The sequence below is a fragment of the Centropristis striata genome, chromosome 10, assembly GCF_030273125.1.
Source record: "Centropristis striata isolate RG_2023a ecotype Rhode Island chromosome 10, C.striata_1.0, whole genome shotgun sequence".
Taxonomy (NCBI): Eukaryota; Metazoa; Chordata; class Actinopteri; order Perciformes; family Serranidae; genus Centropristis; species Centropristis striata.
This window is the reverse complement of record NC_081526.1, coordinates 36,606,634-36,621,022: the sequence shown is the minus strand read 5'-3', so window position 1 is coordinate 36,621,022 and position 14,389 is coordinate 36,606,634. Positions and strand designations below refer to the sequence as shown.

The following is a 14,389-nucleotide window of genomic DNA, read 5'->3' as shown; positions in this document are numbered from 1 at the left end:
ACTTTCACTTTTTTTCTAGTAATTCTATTCTAATTCATACAGTGAGCAGCTAACATTAAATATGGATACTTGGCAGCCATGAATCAATATAATATCGCCATGCAAAATATCGCAACACTATGCTGTATCTCTAATAAAACTGTCCATTTAAATAGAACTCAGACCCTCGATGCTGACGCTGCGTTTCTCCTCCTGCAGGTTCTGGAGAAGCACCGAGCGACCTTCGAGTTGGAGGTGAGCGAGGACGACGTGGAGGGCCGCTGGCTGAGAAACGGCGTGGAGATCCAGTTCTCGTCGGAGCAGCGATTTAACTACGTCACCATTAGGAAGCTGCACCGCCTCACCATCGCCGAGACGTACCGCAGCGACGCCGGCGAGTACACCTTCGTAGCCGGCAAGAACAGGAGCACCATGCATCTCCGAGTCAACAGTGAGTCAGCAGGAAGTTCATAACAATCTCAGTTTAACGGGTCGGTTCTCCACACAGTTTAGACTCTATTTGTGTTGTAACACCTCAGCAGGGACGACAGATGAAAAACAGCCTCTCCACTAATTCTGGCTTCTTTTTTACCTGTGTATTAATTAACTTGCACTGTCCCTTCTCTCAAATAAACTAAACTAAACTTTAAATCTCAATATCGGTGTTTGTCTCTGTGCCTTCTCTCTGTCAGTGCACTGCATGTTACGTTAACACTTAATGTAACTGTGGTTATTCCCTCTGCGGCCTCAATGTCTCTAAAACATCTTGATCATTTATCTATTTATTTTATTTATTTATTTATTTATTTGTTCAGGTTTTCACCAGTGGTGCAGGTCTCATGCAACACTGGCGTTCATCTGACCTTTTTAAATCTGTAAAATTAAAGCATAAATGTTTCCTGATTATATTCAAGGAGGACACATGCACAAACACAGCAGAGGCTTTTATTTTTTGATAATTTACTTTTTTCTCTCAGTTATTTACCTTTTGTTTTATTTACGGCAATCAGGAACTCAAGAATGTCATTTTAATTGATTTAATATTGGATTCTGTTTCTGTGACTTTGTTTTGGTGCTAAACAAACACATTTATTATTATTATCATTATCATTATTATGATCATTATCATTATTATTATTATTATTATTAATGACTGAAAGCTGTGCAGAAAGCTGAGGAAGCTCTGAGAGGCGACTAAGAAAAAAAATATCACTAAAATCTTTCATTTTGTTCCAGGTGTGTTTTAAATGCTTCATGCACTCTGAACATAAAGTTGATATATTTGGTAGAAATATATTGTAACAAATTTCTTAATTTGTGCAGAATAAAATAAATTTTCTAGACAAAACGAGTGCGTGGAGGAATTAAAAATCACCTGGAAAAACATGAATATTTTTAGTGTTATTTCAGACTTTCTGCATCCACACAGCTGCAGATGTTAGTTATTGTTAGTTATTGTTATTAATGCACATTAATCAGGAATACTGCACGAAAAAGATGAATTATATAAATAACACAACCTCCGTCACAGTAACAGGAGTGTAGAGTCAAGAAATGGTTAAGATTCAGAACACCTTATCAGACATTATCACATTATCTTTTTAATCTGGAGCTTCTATAAACAGAATCAGCTGCCTGGAGAAATAAAAAAGTCACTTTTTTTTGAGCTTCGGCTGAAGACAAACAGACGACCACATTTAATGTCACCGGAGCGAAGTGGAGCCTCGAGGACGAGCCGCGCACTTCCAAACGTTCTTTATAAAACAGATCCTGACACACAAAAAACCAACCTTTTTATTACTTTTTTTTAAAATCAGTTTTGACTGATGAAAAAAAAGTAAATGAGAGAAACGGTCCTGGCAAAATTGAAACAGAGAAACAATTTAGATCAAACTCAAAAAAATGGATCACCAGATTTTCTTTTTCTGTGGACAACAGGAAATTTTCCAGTAAAATAATTTTTTTTATAATTTTTTAAAATAAATATATGCACCATAATAGAAATTTGATTTAGTGGATTGGGACATAACAATAATAATAATAATAATAATAATAATAATTTCATTTTTGTATTGATTAAAGAAATGTTTGGTCTATAAATTATCAGAAAAAAAGGGGGAAAATGCCAAAATTTTAACTTGTCAAATGATTTGTTTTCAGTCCAAACCTTAAAATATTTTATAAATATTAATACTAATTCCTCGTATTGTGACAGTTAAGAAAAGGTTAAATTGTCTCACTGCTTTATCATAATTTTTTTTTTCAAAACTACATTAAACAGTTGTGAGATCTGTCACATTTTAAGCTTTTTTTCTTCTAAACGTTGCAGTTTTAAATCACGCAGCTCGAAGTCTAACAGCTGAAATTAAACTTGAGGAATGTGATGAATCTCGTCTCCCGACTCATGAAATCTTTCTGTTTCCTGTCTCGTTCAGTCCCAGAGCCGCCTCAGATCCTTCGCCACATGGAGCCTCAGTCCGTGGAGGCGGGTAAACCCGCCCGCTTCTCGGTGGCGGTGAGCGGCGTCCCGATGCCTCACGTGTCCTGGTACAAGAACTCCCAGGCTCTGTCCCCGGGCTTCAAGTGCAAGTTCCTCCACGACGGCAACGAGCACTCGCTGCTGCTGATCGAGGTTTTCCCCGAGGACGCCGCCGTCTACAACTGCGAGGCCAAGAACGACTACGGCGCCGCCACCAGCACCGCCTCGCTCAACGTGGAAGGTGAGACGAGTCAGAGACGAGTCAGAGACACCCGAGGGACGAAAAGACTCGTCAACACCCGGACCTGTACTGATGCTGTTAATAATAATGATAATAATGATAACAATAATAATAATAATAATTGTTTTTTATAGCATTTTTCAAACATAAAATGCAGCTCAAAGTGATTTACAGTATGCCATCAAAAAAACAAAACACAGTAGAAAATACACAAAGAATCCCCAAAATAAAAAATATAAAAACATTAATTAAAATCTAAATAAAGAAAGAGTAAAGGAGCCAACTGAAAGGCAGGGAAAAGTAATACAAATGGAAGTAAAACTTAATTAAAAAAAATAAAATAATAATAATAATAATAATAAAAATAGACCTACATAAGTAGATCTTTGTTTGATTTTTAAAAAATATAATATTTTTGAGGAAATGTCAATTTATGTCCTCAGCATCCTCTCGATGACTCTAAAACACACATTTTTAGACTGTATTTAAGCACTTCTTCCCAATGTTATAATATTTTGTCAGTTAAATCATGCTGTGAAGTGCTTTACTATCTGATTGTGATCTGAGCAGCCACTAGAGGGCAGCGCTGGTTCATATAAAACACATCTGAGCTCATAGAAGTCTCAAACAAATACTGACTGTGTGTGTGTGTGTGTGTGTGTGTGTGTGTTATAGTGTCAGAGGTGGTGTCTCCAGACTCGGCAGCGACCGTCGCTCCGCCCGTCGTCGTCTCGGCCGTCAGCAGCACCTCGGCCCGCGAGGGAGAGTCCGCTCGCTTCCAGTGCAGAGTCAGAGGAGACGGTGAGGAAACAGTTTGTTTCTGAAATGTTTTTTTCTTAACCTGCAGGAGCAACAAACAAAACAGTTTGGGATTTAACAAAAAAACTTTTAGGTTTACAAACAAAATGTGTAGATTAATAAACATTTAGTTTTGCAAACAAATCTTTTAGCTATACAAACAAAAGTTTTAGATTTACAAAGAAAAGTTTTAGATTTACAAACAAAACTTTTAGTTTTACAAGCAAAATGTTTAGATTTTTAAACAAATTTTTAGTTTGCAAACAAAACTTTTAGTTTTAAAAACAAAACCTTTAGATGTACAAACAAAACTTTTAGTTTTACAAACAAATTTTAGATTTACAAACACATTTTTAGATTTATAAACAAAGCTTTTAGATTAACAAACAAAACTTTTAAATTTACAAACAAATATTTTCTTTTACAGACAAAACTTTTAGTTTTACAAACAAATTTTTGATTTAAAAACAAAACTTTTAGATTTACCAACACATTTTTAGATTTACAAGCAAAACTTTTGGAAATATCTATAACTTTTTGCACCTTTAAAATTGCAAACAAAACTTTAAGATTTACAAACTAAACGTTTAGATTTACAAACAAAACCTTTAAAAATTGCAAACCATCCAACAATCCAAAAAAGTTTTGGATTTGGAGACAACTTTTTGATTTGCAAAAACACATTTTTTAATCACAAGCTTATTTTCACTTGCAATAAAACATGTTTGATTGCAGTGTTTTCTGTTTTAATTGCATAATAAGGACACAAAAGTATTTTACTTTACTTTATCAATTCTCAAGTGGTCAAAAATGTTTTGTGAATGGACTTCGTATTCTCATATCAGAATGTTTTAAACCCTTTTAAATTTCAGCATTTGAACCAAAACACAAAGTTAACACATATTTCTGCAGCTCACATTAATCTTTCAGATGATGTTCACTTTTCTGCTGTTTCCCCTGAAATAAGACATAATATCTGTAATATAAGGCTAATATAAGGCATAACGATGGTGCGGCTCCCGTCTTGTGTCCAGATGTGAAGATCAGCTGGTTCCACCGCGATAAGGAGATCAAGCAGTCGGACTTCTTCAGGATGTCTCAGTTTGATGACAGCTGTCAGCTGGAGATCTCCAGAGTTTACCCCGAGGACGAGGGAGAATACACCTGCGTGGCCACCAACAGCGCCGGGCGGGCGCACTGCTCCGCCACGCTCACACTGGACGGTGAGTTACACCATCAACTCCTGAGTTAACCCATTTAAGCCGGGAAAGCAGATACGTCGTTTTGTAGTATTTGTAGTTTTTTCCACCTATTTTCGGTCTCTTGGCCATTGAAATGCATCAGAATACATGTGGGAGTGTCGCAATGCAACACGTTGATTTAAAAAAAAAAAAAAAATGTATTGAAGGTTTGCACAAATAAACTCAACTTCTTATAAAAGCCACATGTATAAGCTCTCAAATATAGGTTTTACAGGCATTTTTTCCAGGCGTTTTAGGCCTAAATGGGTTAACATTTATCAGTTCAACAGGAAAATATCTCGAGTTCAGATGTTTCCATGCAGCTCATGAACACTTTAAAAATGTTTTGTGGCAAAGTGTGAAACAATCATGCATCTTTATTTAGTTTGTTCCTTTTATTTGTCGTTAAAGGTCGTTAAAGGTGTTTTATTGTTGTCAAGTTGTGATTGTTCAGCTCACAACTGTTCTTCTTTCCTTTTCTTCACTGAAACCTGAAACAAAAATCATCCCAGTGAGCTCCAGTTCAGTGGTTTCAAGGTTAACAAACACTTTTTGATGACAAGTTCTCTCTCCTGAACGACAAAGACACTGTTCAAACTTTTGGTTTTCTATTAGGTAGTAAAGCTGATTTATAATGTAATTTAATATACATATCATATGCACATCTTCAATTGCAAAAATTCAAAAGAAACAACACAATTTACACGTTTTTTTTATGTTTTCTTTCACAGGAATTAGATTACATAAGTGGATTTACAAGGATACATTTGTTTCTAAAAAACAGAACACGACTAAATACTACTTAATGATATTGATATAATTTCACAACCATAGTGAGTCCATCAACAGTCATAATTCATGTTAAAGAAAAGTTTGATTATGTTTGGCAGATTGAACTATTTCCAGTAAACACAAACTGGTTTCAAACTGAAAACCACCAAACTGAACCAACTGGGATGAAAACAAATGAAACTAAAGCACATAAAGTCAGTGGCCGTGCTTCCTTTCAGGGCAAAAACAAACGGTGGAGAGTCATGATTCTCAGTGGCGAGTCTCCACCAGCCTCACCAGCATAAAGAAACCTTCCCTCGGCCAAAAGCCAGTTTTCATCCAGCCGATCTCGAGCGTCACGGTGCCGCACGGCGCGGTGGCTCGTTTCCACGCTTGCGTGTCTGGCACACCCAAGCCCGAGATCAGCTGGTTCCACAACCGGCAGCCGGTCCGGCCCACCAAGAACTTGGTGTTCCACTACGACGAGGTGTCCAACACCGCCATGCTCATCATCGTCGACGCCTTCTCGGAGCACGCCGGGCAGTACGCCTGCAGGGCGGCCAACAGCGCCGGGGAGGCCGCGTGCTCCGCCACGCTCACCGTAACCACAGAAGAAGAAGGTAACATCTGGATCCTCGGCTGCAGCCAGACTCCCTCTGAAACAAGATTAATTCACCCTCCTCCAACTCTTATCTTCTCCAAACAAAACACACCAGGGATGTCCCGAACAGAACTTAGTTATTCTTAGAACCTTTATTCAGCCTGATAAGTCCACGCTGTCTCCCCTCTAACGGATAGATTGTGCAGTAAACATGTTTCGGGGCATCCCTCCCTCCACTCTTCACTAACCTCACACCTCCAGAAAGCTGCAGTGGTTTGTTTGAAGCCTCCACCTCCATCATCACTCCCCACAGGATCAAACTCATCCCTCCACCCTCCTCCATCTCCCCTTCCTCCTCTTCCTCAGGAAAACTCTGGAAAATGCATGAAACTCACATATAAACCCTCCTCCATCCTGCAGGAAACCCTCTGTCTGATTCCTGTTTCTTCCTTTGTCACCTTGTTTCTTACAGATGTTCGTCTGCGTTGTTTAACTTATTTTTCTGGTTAAAACCCAACACGAGGCAGGGACTCAGATCTGTCTCCTTTTTGTATTTTGCTCCATTAACTCGTCTCTCTTTAGTTCCGTCCCAGCAAACATTAAGATGTTTAACAATGTTTGAATGCATTATGGAATAAAAGCAGTTCAAAATGAAAATTTTCTTGACCTCCTGGACCTTAAGAGCAAACTTTTCCCAGACAGCTGAGATCAAAACTTTTGGCTCTGACAAAACAGTAAGACAGGAATGATTAACTTTTAGGTTTTCATAAACAACATTTTTCTGTTTAAAAAATGATTTATATTTCCTGCTTTATAAGAGAGATCTGATTGGATCATTATTGGAGGTGGAAACGTCAACATCTGGCTGCCAACTTCGTAACCAAGTTGCAGTTTTTTGCATCTGATTGGGAAATATTTTGACCCACGACACCACCAATGTTTGCTGAGATGTGTCGATATCCGTGAAAATATAAACCTTGAAGCAAAGGAAGAACTGCTAAATTAGCCCTAAACACAGAAAGTAAATAAGTTTGAGTCCAGGAAAGAACAATTGATCTGGTTCCCCTTCATGGGAATGAATGTGTTTTTTCAAGCCCTTCGCTGGTTTCATCCTGCACGACTCAGTGAGTTAACGTCGTCTCTTTCCTTCACAGTGACTCACGTGAGAGAGCACATTGAGGCCAGGATCGAGCAAGAAGTCAAAGGTAAGATTTCTGATTATTATTACCACACATGAGAACTGGGTATAGTGGAAAAGGGACAGTTTGACCAGATTTCTGTTGTTTTACTTTGAAAGCAGTCTGTCAGCAGGAAACTTTGATCCAAGCTTTGAGTCACTAAGGTGTTTTATTAGAAGAGAAACTGTTGAGAAAGTGGAGACCATCAACAGACGTGTGGATGCATGCATTATGGATAATCTGGATCTTAGTTGGCCTGCAGCAACTGCGACTGCTTTTAGAGTTTGTTATAATGTTGAACTGTCCCTTTAAGTGATCTTTTAATTTCCACAGTGGCATGTCATCTTTATGTGATAGAAAGTTCCTATGGTCTGTTTTCTTCTCCCTGATCTTCTCCTGACAGTCTTCCACGTCCCCCCCACCCCACCCCGAGCAGCACTGACAGAACTTGCTTGTACCAGTTTTTGACACTTGCGGTTTGCATCCAAAAGTTTCGTTTAGTTTTTGGCATGAAGGTCCTTCTGATATTTTCCCAGAAAAAAAGGCGCAGGATACGTATCTTTTAAAGCTTCCGGATTTGAAAAGCCCTTTAAAAGATATGGAGGTTCTCTGCATCTGACACCTTCCTCCTGCAAAATATTTCTTAGCCTGGCTTGCAGATAGTGGGATGTGATTCCTGTGGTTTGCACTAAATAACACCAGTAAACTATATTAGTTCGAATAAACGCCTTCTCACCCAATTTTACAGCTTCATTTGTTTTGGAATATAACATATGATGTGGAGAGCTTTGCCTCGTTGATATTTGTGTATCATTTATTTCCTCTGAAGTTTAAAGATTAGAAAGGGCGTTTATTCTCCTGTCTGCAAGTCAGGTAAGGAATATTCTAGTAAAAAGCCAAAACTATTCTCAAAAAGTAAAACAAGTGAATGTAAACAGCCCATTTGGGAAAATTTATGCTTTTCTTAATGATAATAAAATAATTTATGTTTTGAAGAAACTTCCACAGATGAAGGATCAAAACTTCCTGCAGGTTTCTAATAAAAAGAATCAAGTCTTGCGTTTATTCGAACAAATATGGTGAGTGAAATTATTTCTTATGGCATTGTGACCCCAGCATGCATTTAATATTTCCATTAATGATTCATTCAAATCCTTTTCTCTCTTTTTACCCCTGGAGGCCGGGTTGTTCTGACCGCTGTTTGTTTCTGTTTGCAGAGCTGTTTTATCACGAAAGCAAAGAGCCGGCATTGCACCGTGGCACAGAACTCACCGGTGCTCGCCAGCTAAGAGGAGCCTTCTCCGACACGGAAGACTTCCCGGATCACGGATTGGTGTCGGCCAACCGCTGCTCCAGCAGAACCTCCTCCATTAGCTCCTGGACGGAGAACATCAAACCTTCTTTCACCAAAAAACTCAAGTTCCAGTCAGTTATGGAAGGAGAGCCAGTGGAATTGAAGTGTAAATTGGTTGCATGTCCTCAACCGACTATCTTATGGTTTCATAATAATAAATCTATTCCTAAAGAGCGTAGGCGTAAGATCTGTACCGAGAGCAGAATGCACATACACAACACCAGTCTGGTTATCGAATGTATCAAAGAGAAGGACTCGGGCAGTTATAAGGTGATGGCGATAAACTCAGAGGGTTCTGCCGAGTCCACAGCGTCACTTTTGGTGTCACTGAGGGAAGAGCAGTCTGCTAACTACCTGGGCTTCGTTAGGCGCTCTGCTAAAGCCCATGAAAGTATTGACACCATGGCGGAGCAGAGGAAAGAGCGGAAGATTAGGGTGGAGCTAAGGTGTGTAGGGTCTCCGTTTGACAAGATGTCCAAAGTTCATCAGGGAAGATCTCGATCTAAGAACTCTCTGGTGCGTACCGTGTTCTTTAAGTCCGGTTCTCACGTGAAAGAAAAGGAGACGGAGAAAGAGTCCAAGTGTTTGGAGACTGCTTCTGAGCGCGCCCCGTCCCCTCCGCCCATGTTCGACCGGTCCGAGCGTTTCAACGACAGATTCAGTGATATTTACTGCGACCGGCGCACCGGGGCCAGGTTCAGCGACAAGTTTAGCGACAGGTGCAGCGACAGATACAGCGACAGGTTCAGTGACACTGAGAGCCTTCACAATGAGGTGAGAACTAAACTTACCACGCTCCAAAAAGCTGTCAAACAGAAGAAGAGGCTTTCTATCTCCACCATGTCCTCCTCTGAGTTTGAGTCAGAATCAGTGGCCAGTGAGTCGAGCTATGCAGAATATGTAGAGAGGCTCAGGGTCAAACCAGCCTCTCTGTCCGATGTCCAGCATTTCAATCGACCCTTTGATTTAGGGGAGAGTCAAGGTAAAGCCTCAACCAGGGAGCCCTCTCAGCCTCGTACAAGGCATTCATTCGAGCCTCAGTCCAGAACCAGGGCCATCCAGATCATGAGAGGCGAGTTGGTTGATACGATGGTGCCAGAGTCAGAAAGAGTTCCAAAATATTCACTGGAGGATAAAAAAGTTGAGAGTTTTGTTGCATCTCAGACAGATGGAAGATTTGAGCAAATGGTAAGTGAACGTCACAGTGCGGCTGCCGACCAAAAGGTGGTGACTACAAAGGTTGAGCTCGAGCTTTGTCACCCTGAAGTAACACACTCGGAAACATTAGCTCAAACAGGAACTACAACGTACACTGAAAGCAGGGAAACTGTTAGAGCTTCTCAAGAAGAGGTCACTGAATCACCCAGGGCTAAGCCAGTCCCATCTGTCAGGGAGAAGTTACTGAGTGAAGCAGCAACAACAGAAATAGTTGAGCAGTATGAAGAGGAGGGTGCTGGGCAGTCTTTAAGGGCTCATTATGAGAAGAGCCTGGAAGCTGAACGGATGCAGTGTGAGGAGAAACTCCTGGCCCTGAGGATCAGGAAATGGCAGCAGGGCAGTAGGATGTCAGAAGAGGAGACTTTTCACCCTGAAACTGATCTGCCCATGCCGGGACAGATGAAGTACATGGAGCCTGCAGGGCAGAGTTACCCACAGCAGGAGGTGATGCACAAAAGAGCATCTGCAGAAACTGAGGAGATGCCCCCATCTTTCCATAAATCACCCAGAATGAAGGCAAGGTTGGTAGATCCTGAAGCTGCAGCTGTGTCAACACCCAAATCCCCTGAAGTAAAAACAAGAGGAGATGAAGTGGAAATGTCTGCCTCCTTGCTTACACAGTCAGCCACAGTGGAAGCCAAATCTGAAGTAGTGGAAGCTGAGGAACCACTCAGGTTGGTACAAAAATCCCCAAGAATGAAATCTAGAGCAGCAGAAGTGGAAGCAGAAATCTCATCTAGAGTAAGAGCCACGACAGAGGAAAGCCTCAGAGAGTCGCCCAGGACAAGGCAATTAAAATCCACAAAAGAGAGGTTCCTTAGTGAAGCTGTGACACCAGAAAAAGTTGAGCGATATGAAGAGACAAGTGAAGGGGAGTCTTTGAGGGATCAGTATGAGAAGAGCCTGGAAGCCGAGCGGATGCAGTGCGAGGAAAAACTCCTGGCCCTGAGGATCAGGAAATGGCAGCAAGGTATGCGAATGCCAGAAGAAGAGACAGGCTACCGTGAAACTGATCTGCCTATGCCGGCAGAGACACAGTACATGGAGCCTGAAGGGCACATTCACACCCAGCAGGAGGTGGTGGAGAAAATAGCGACTGGAGATCATGCTCCCATGTCACCAACAAAGTCACCTAAACTAAAAAGTAGAGACAAACAGGATGAACCCTCTGCCCCCTTGCCTAAGGCCAGAATGAAAGTCAGACCAGGAGAATTGGAAACTGAGGCATCAGTCAAGCTTTCACAAAAGTCACCTAGAATAAAAGCTAGAACAGTAGAATTAGAAGCTGAGTCATCACCTAGAGCAAAAGCAAGAACAGAGAAGATGTTGTTCGAGAAGACGAGAGAAGAGCGTGAGCTTCAGCTGTCGAGGGAAAACATCTCTGAGCTGAAGAATGAAAGTGAGAAGTTTGCTAGTGAAGAGGAGGCCTTGAATCAGCGGATAATGCAGTGGCAACAGGATGTTCTAATGGAACAGGAGCATGCTGTGAAACCAGAGTCTGACTGGGTGGAAGGTTACTCACAGGTCCCGGCAGAAAGGACCACAGAGGTCGGAAGAAATGTTGCACAGGCGTCTGCTTCAGAAGTGCAACCTGAAGTGGTCCGTGGCAGGAAGACATCTCCAGGAAAAACCGACAAAGAGAAGTTCCCCCTGAGCGAGTCAGTTCCTGCTGGTTTCCAAGATCAGCAGGGTGGCAGCCTGCAGTGGCCTCCTGCTGATGAGCTGTCAACAGAGGGCCGTGAGACCAGGCTGCAGAGGGATAGTGAGTACTTTGTAAGCGAGGAAGAGGCACTGGCTCAGCGCATCATAAAATGGCAAAAAGATGTTGTGGAACAAGAGGAAGTAGCTGAACTAGAGTCTGAGTGGGCTCAGTGCAAACAGCCCGGCTCTGAGTTACTGTTTGAGTCCCATATGCCTCCATTTGACAGTCAACTAAACCGTGGTGATGTTCCTCAGGAAACCCACCCCAGTGTGCTTCCACCTCCACATACAGCTCTTGCTGGTGGAGCCTTATCAACTAAAAAACCTTCACCTCTTCAACAGGCTACTGGGTACGAGCCATCGCCCCCTGATGAATCTTCTTCTATAACGAGGCATCCTCCGACACGTGCCGGTTTACCACACCATGTGCCGTCTGATCGTTGTGACGATTTAAAATCGGGTCGTGAAGCTTCACCAACTCAGAGATTCTCACCCACCCAAATTACTAGTGTGCCCTTTGAAGGACATGAACTTCCCTCTGCACGTGGAGAGAGTGCTCATAAGCCTTCCAGAGAGGTCCCCTCTGTAAGGAGGCGCTCCCCGTGCCGAAGCCCACAGGAGGATCTTGGGAGAGAGGAAGAGAGGAGGCAGAGCAGGGAGCATTACGCAGTGACTGTAGATAAATCAAGCAGCCAACGCTTCCAGTCAGATGTAAGAGAGGAGAGAGGGATGAGGCGGGACATTGGAACTACCAGAGAGAGCAGTGAATGGAGACAACAGAAGGATTTTGCAGGTGTGAAGGGAGAGGAAAGAAGTGGAGATTCTATAAGGTCAAAACAGAGTGGTGAAATGAGTGCAGAAAGCCTTGAACTCCAAGCCATAAAGAAGGAGGAGAGGAGTGTCAGAGAGTCGGAGGGAGTATACCAGACTCTAGGGTCAAAGATGATGAAAGGAGATACAAGTGCCGGAGGCTCCCGTCCAGTTTTTGTGAAAGAAATATGTTCAATTAAAGTCAAAATTGGTGAGATGTCGGAGTTTTCTTGTGAGTTCCAGGGTGATCCTTTGCCCACAGTCACTTGGCTCAAGGATGGCCACCCATTAGCCCACAACCCTGACTACGACATCATGAGCAAGCCGAACAAATCAAAGCTGACCGTCTTCTATCCAACAACAGACCACGAGGGGACATACGACTGCGTCATAACCAATAAACATGGAAAGTCCATCTGCAGTGGCACTCTTGAGGTTTCTGACAAAAAGGTGGTGAGAGCATCACGAGCTGCACAGGGGATGGTTGTAATGAAGGAGCATGAGAAGGGCGAGGAAACCCAGGAGAGTGCTATAGAAGCTGAACTTACAACCTACATGGATACAGGAAAGGTAACGCTACAAGTGCCTCAGGCAACGATCCACAGACGAATCGGCTCTGATGAATCTTTTGACTCAACGCCTGTAGAAATCAGAATTACTGCTGCCACTCCTCTTCCTGAGATAAGAGAGGAGATCAGTGAGGAGCAACCGCCGGTTTTCACTGAGAAAACTTCCGATGTGCCAATTGATGAGGCAGCCTCACAGACTGTCAAACACAAATTTACTTTCTCCTTTGATGCGGCTGGTGAAGCTCCTCATGTGGTCAGTGAATTAGAGAATATCACCTGTTCTGAGGGCGACACTGCTGTGTTAGAATGTGTTATAACAGGTGAACCGGCCCCAGAAGTCACATGGTATTATGATGATGTTTGCCTCGGAGTCATGGCCGGAAAATACAGAGTCGAAGTTGATGATAAAGTGTACAGGCTGTATATCGATAGCTTCACATACACTGATGCTGGAGTGTACAAATGTGTTGCTCGAAATAAGGTGGGAGAGGTGACAAGCATCTGTGACGTGTCATTTCAAGTTGCAGAGCCTGTGCAGTTTTCAGAAGAAGGAGGTTTTACTCCATTTGAGAGAGTTAGGAAGTCTCCGATTGACTTAACTAAGGATGTCAAGAAACCTGCAGTATTCCATGGAGCTGCCGTTTCCCACACTGAGGACAGAATGATTCAGATGAAAGATAAACCTCTGAGTTCACAAGGTCAAGCTCCAAAATCTAGATCTGTTGTCTCTAGAGAGCCTCCAACTGTTTCTGGCTGTGGTCTGTCTGGTTCTGCCGCTGTGATAAAGGTTTCTCAGATTAAACAAGCTTTTGAGTCGGACTCACCAGTTGCATTACAGACGAGCTCCTCTTCTGTAGAGCAGAGAAGGGAAACTGTTTTCCCTGAGGAATTTATACCTGCAGTGGCTATTTCCCTTGACCAGCAGGAACTAATTGAACCTGACACCCTGCATGCAGAAGGTGGTGCTAGAACTGCTACTGCTGCGATAGGAAATCCAGGTTCTCCCAAAGCTGGTCCTGTTAGAGAAGGACCAGATTTTACTCAAGCCATTCCTGCTTCTGGAGAATCTGTTTCCCCCCAAACTCCTGTTGCACCCAAACCTGCCTCTCTGGAGGAAGACAGTCATATCTTTGGTGATGCTGAAGGAGGAGCAGCTACAGCAGAAAGCCAATGTGTAGTTAAACAGTTTGTAGAGGTAGTGCAGGAGTCTCCAGACCTGGTCAGGCCTAAAGCGCAGAAACCTGCCAAATTTCCCGAACATATGGAGGCCTTTGAAATGGAGAAGGTGAGGGAGGACACTGTGCGTATGTTTGACAGAACTAGTAGCTTTATTCCTTTCCAGTCTGAAAAAGTTCCTGCAGTAAAACGCACTGTTAGAACTTCAGCTCCCGCTGAAGAAGCTGTTAAGCCTAAAATAATTTCAGAATCTTTCAAACCTGAGAGACAAAG

The 14,389-nt window shown here is 42.4% G+C and overlaps 1 protein-coding gene across 1 annotated transcript in view; it reads left to right on the top strand.

Moving 5' to 3' along the window:
- The window catches only part of ttn.2 (titin, tandem duplicate 2), a 219,891-nt gene that overhangs the window by 23,232 nt on the left and 182,270 nt on the right, over positions 1–14,389 (top strand). The window contains exons 32-36 of the mRNA XM_059342393.1: positions 199–430; positions 2,415–2,699; positions 3,375–3,500; positions 4,532–4,720; positions 7,265–7,315. Coding sequence (XP_059198376.1) covers positions 199–430; positions 2,415–2,699; positions 3,375–3,500; positions 4,532–4,720; positions 7,265–7,315 — 883 coding nt within the window. The remainder of the gene's footprint in view (positions 1–198; positions 431–2,414; positions 2,700–3,374; positions 3,501–4,531; positions 4,721–7,264; positions 7,316–14,389) is intronic.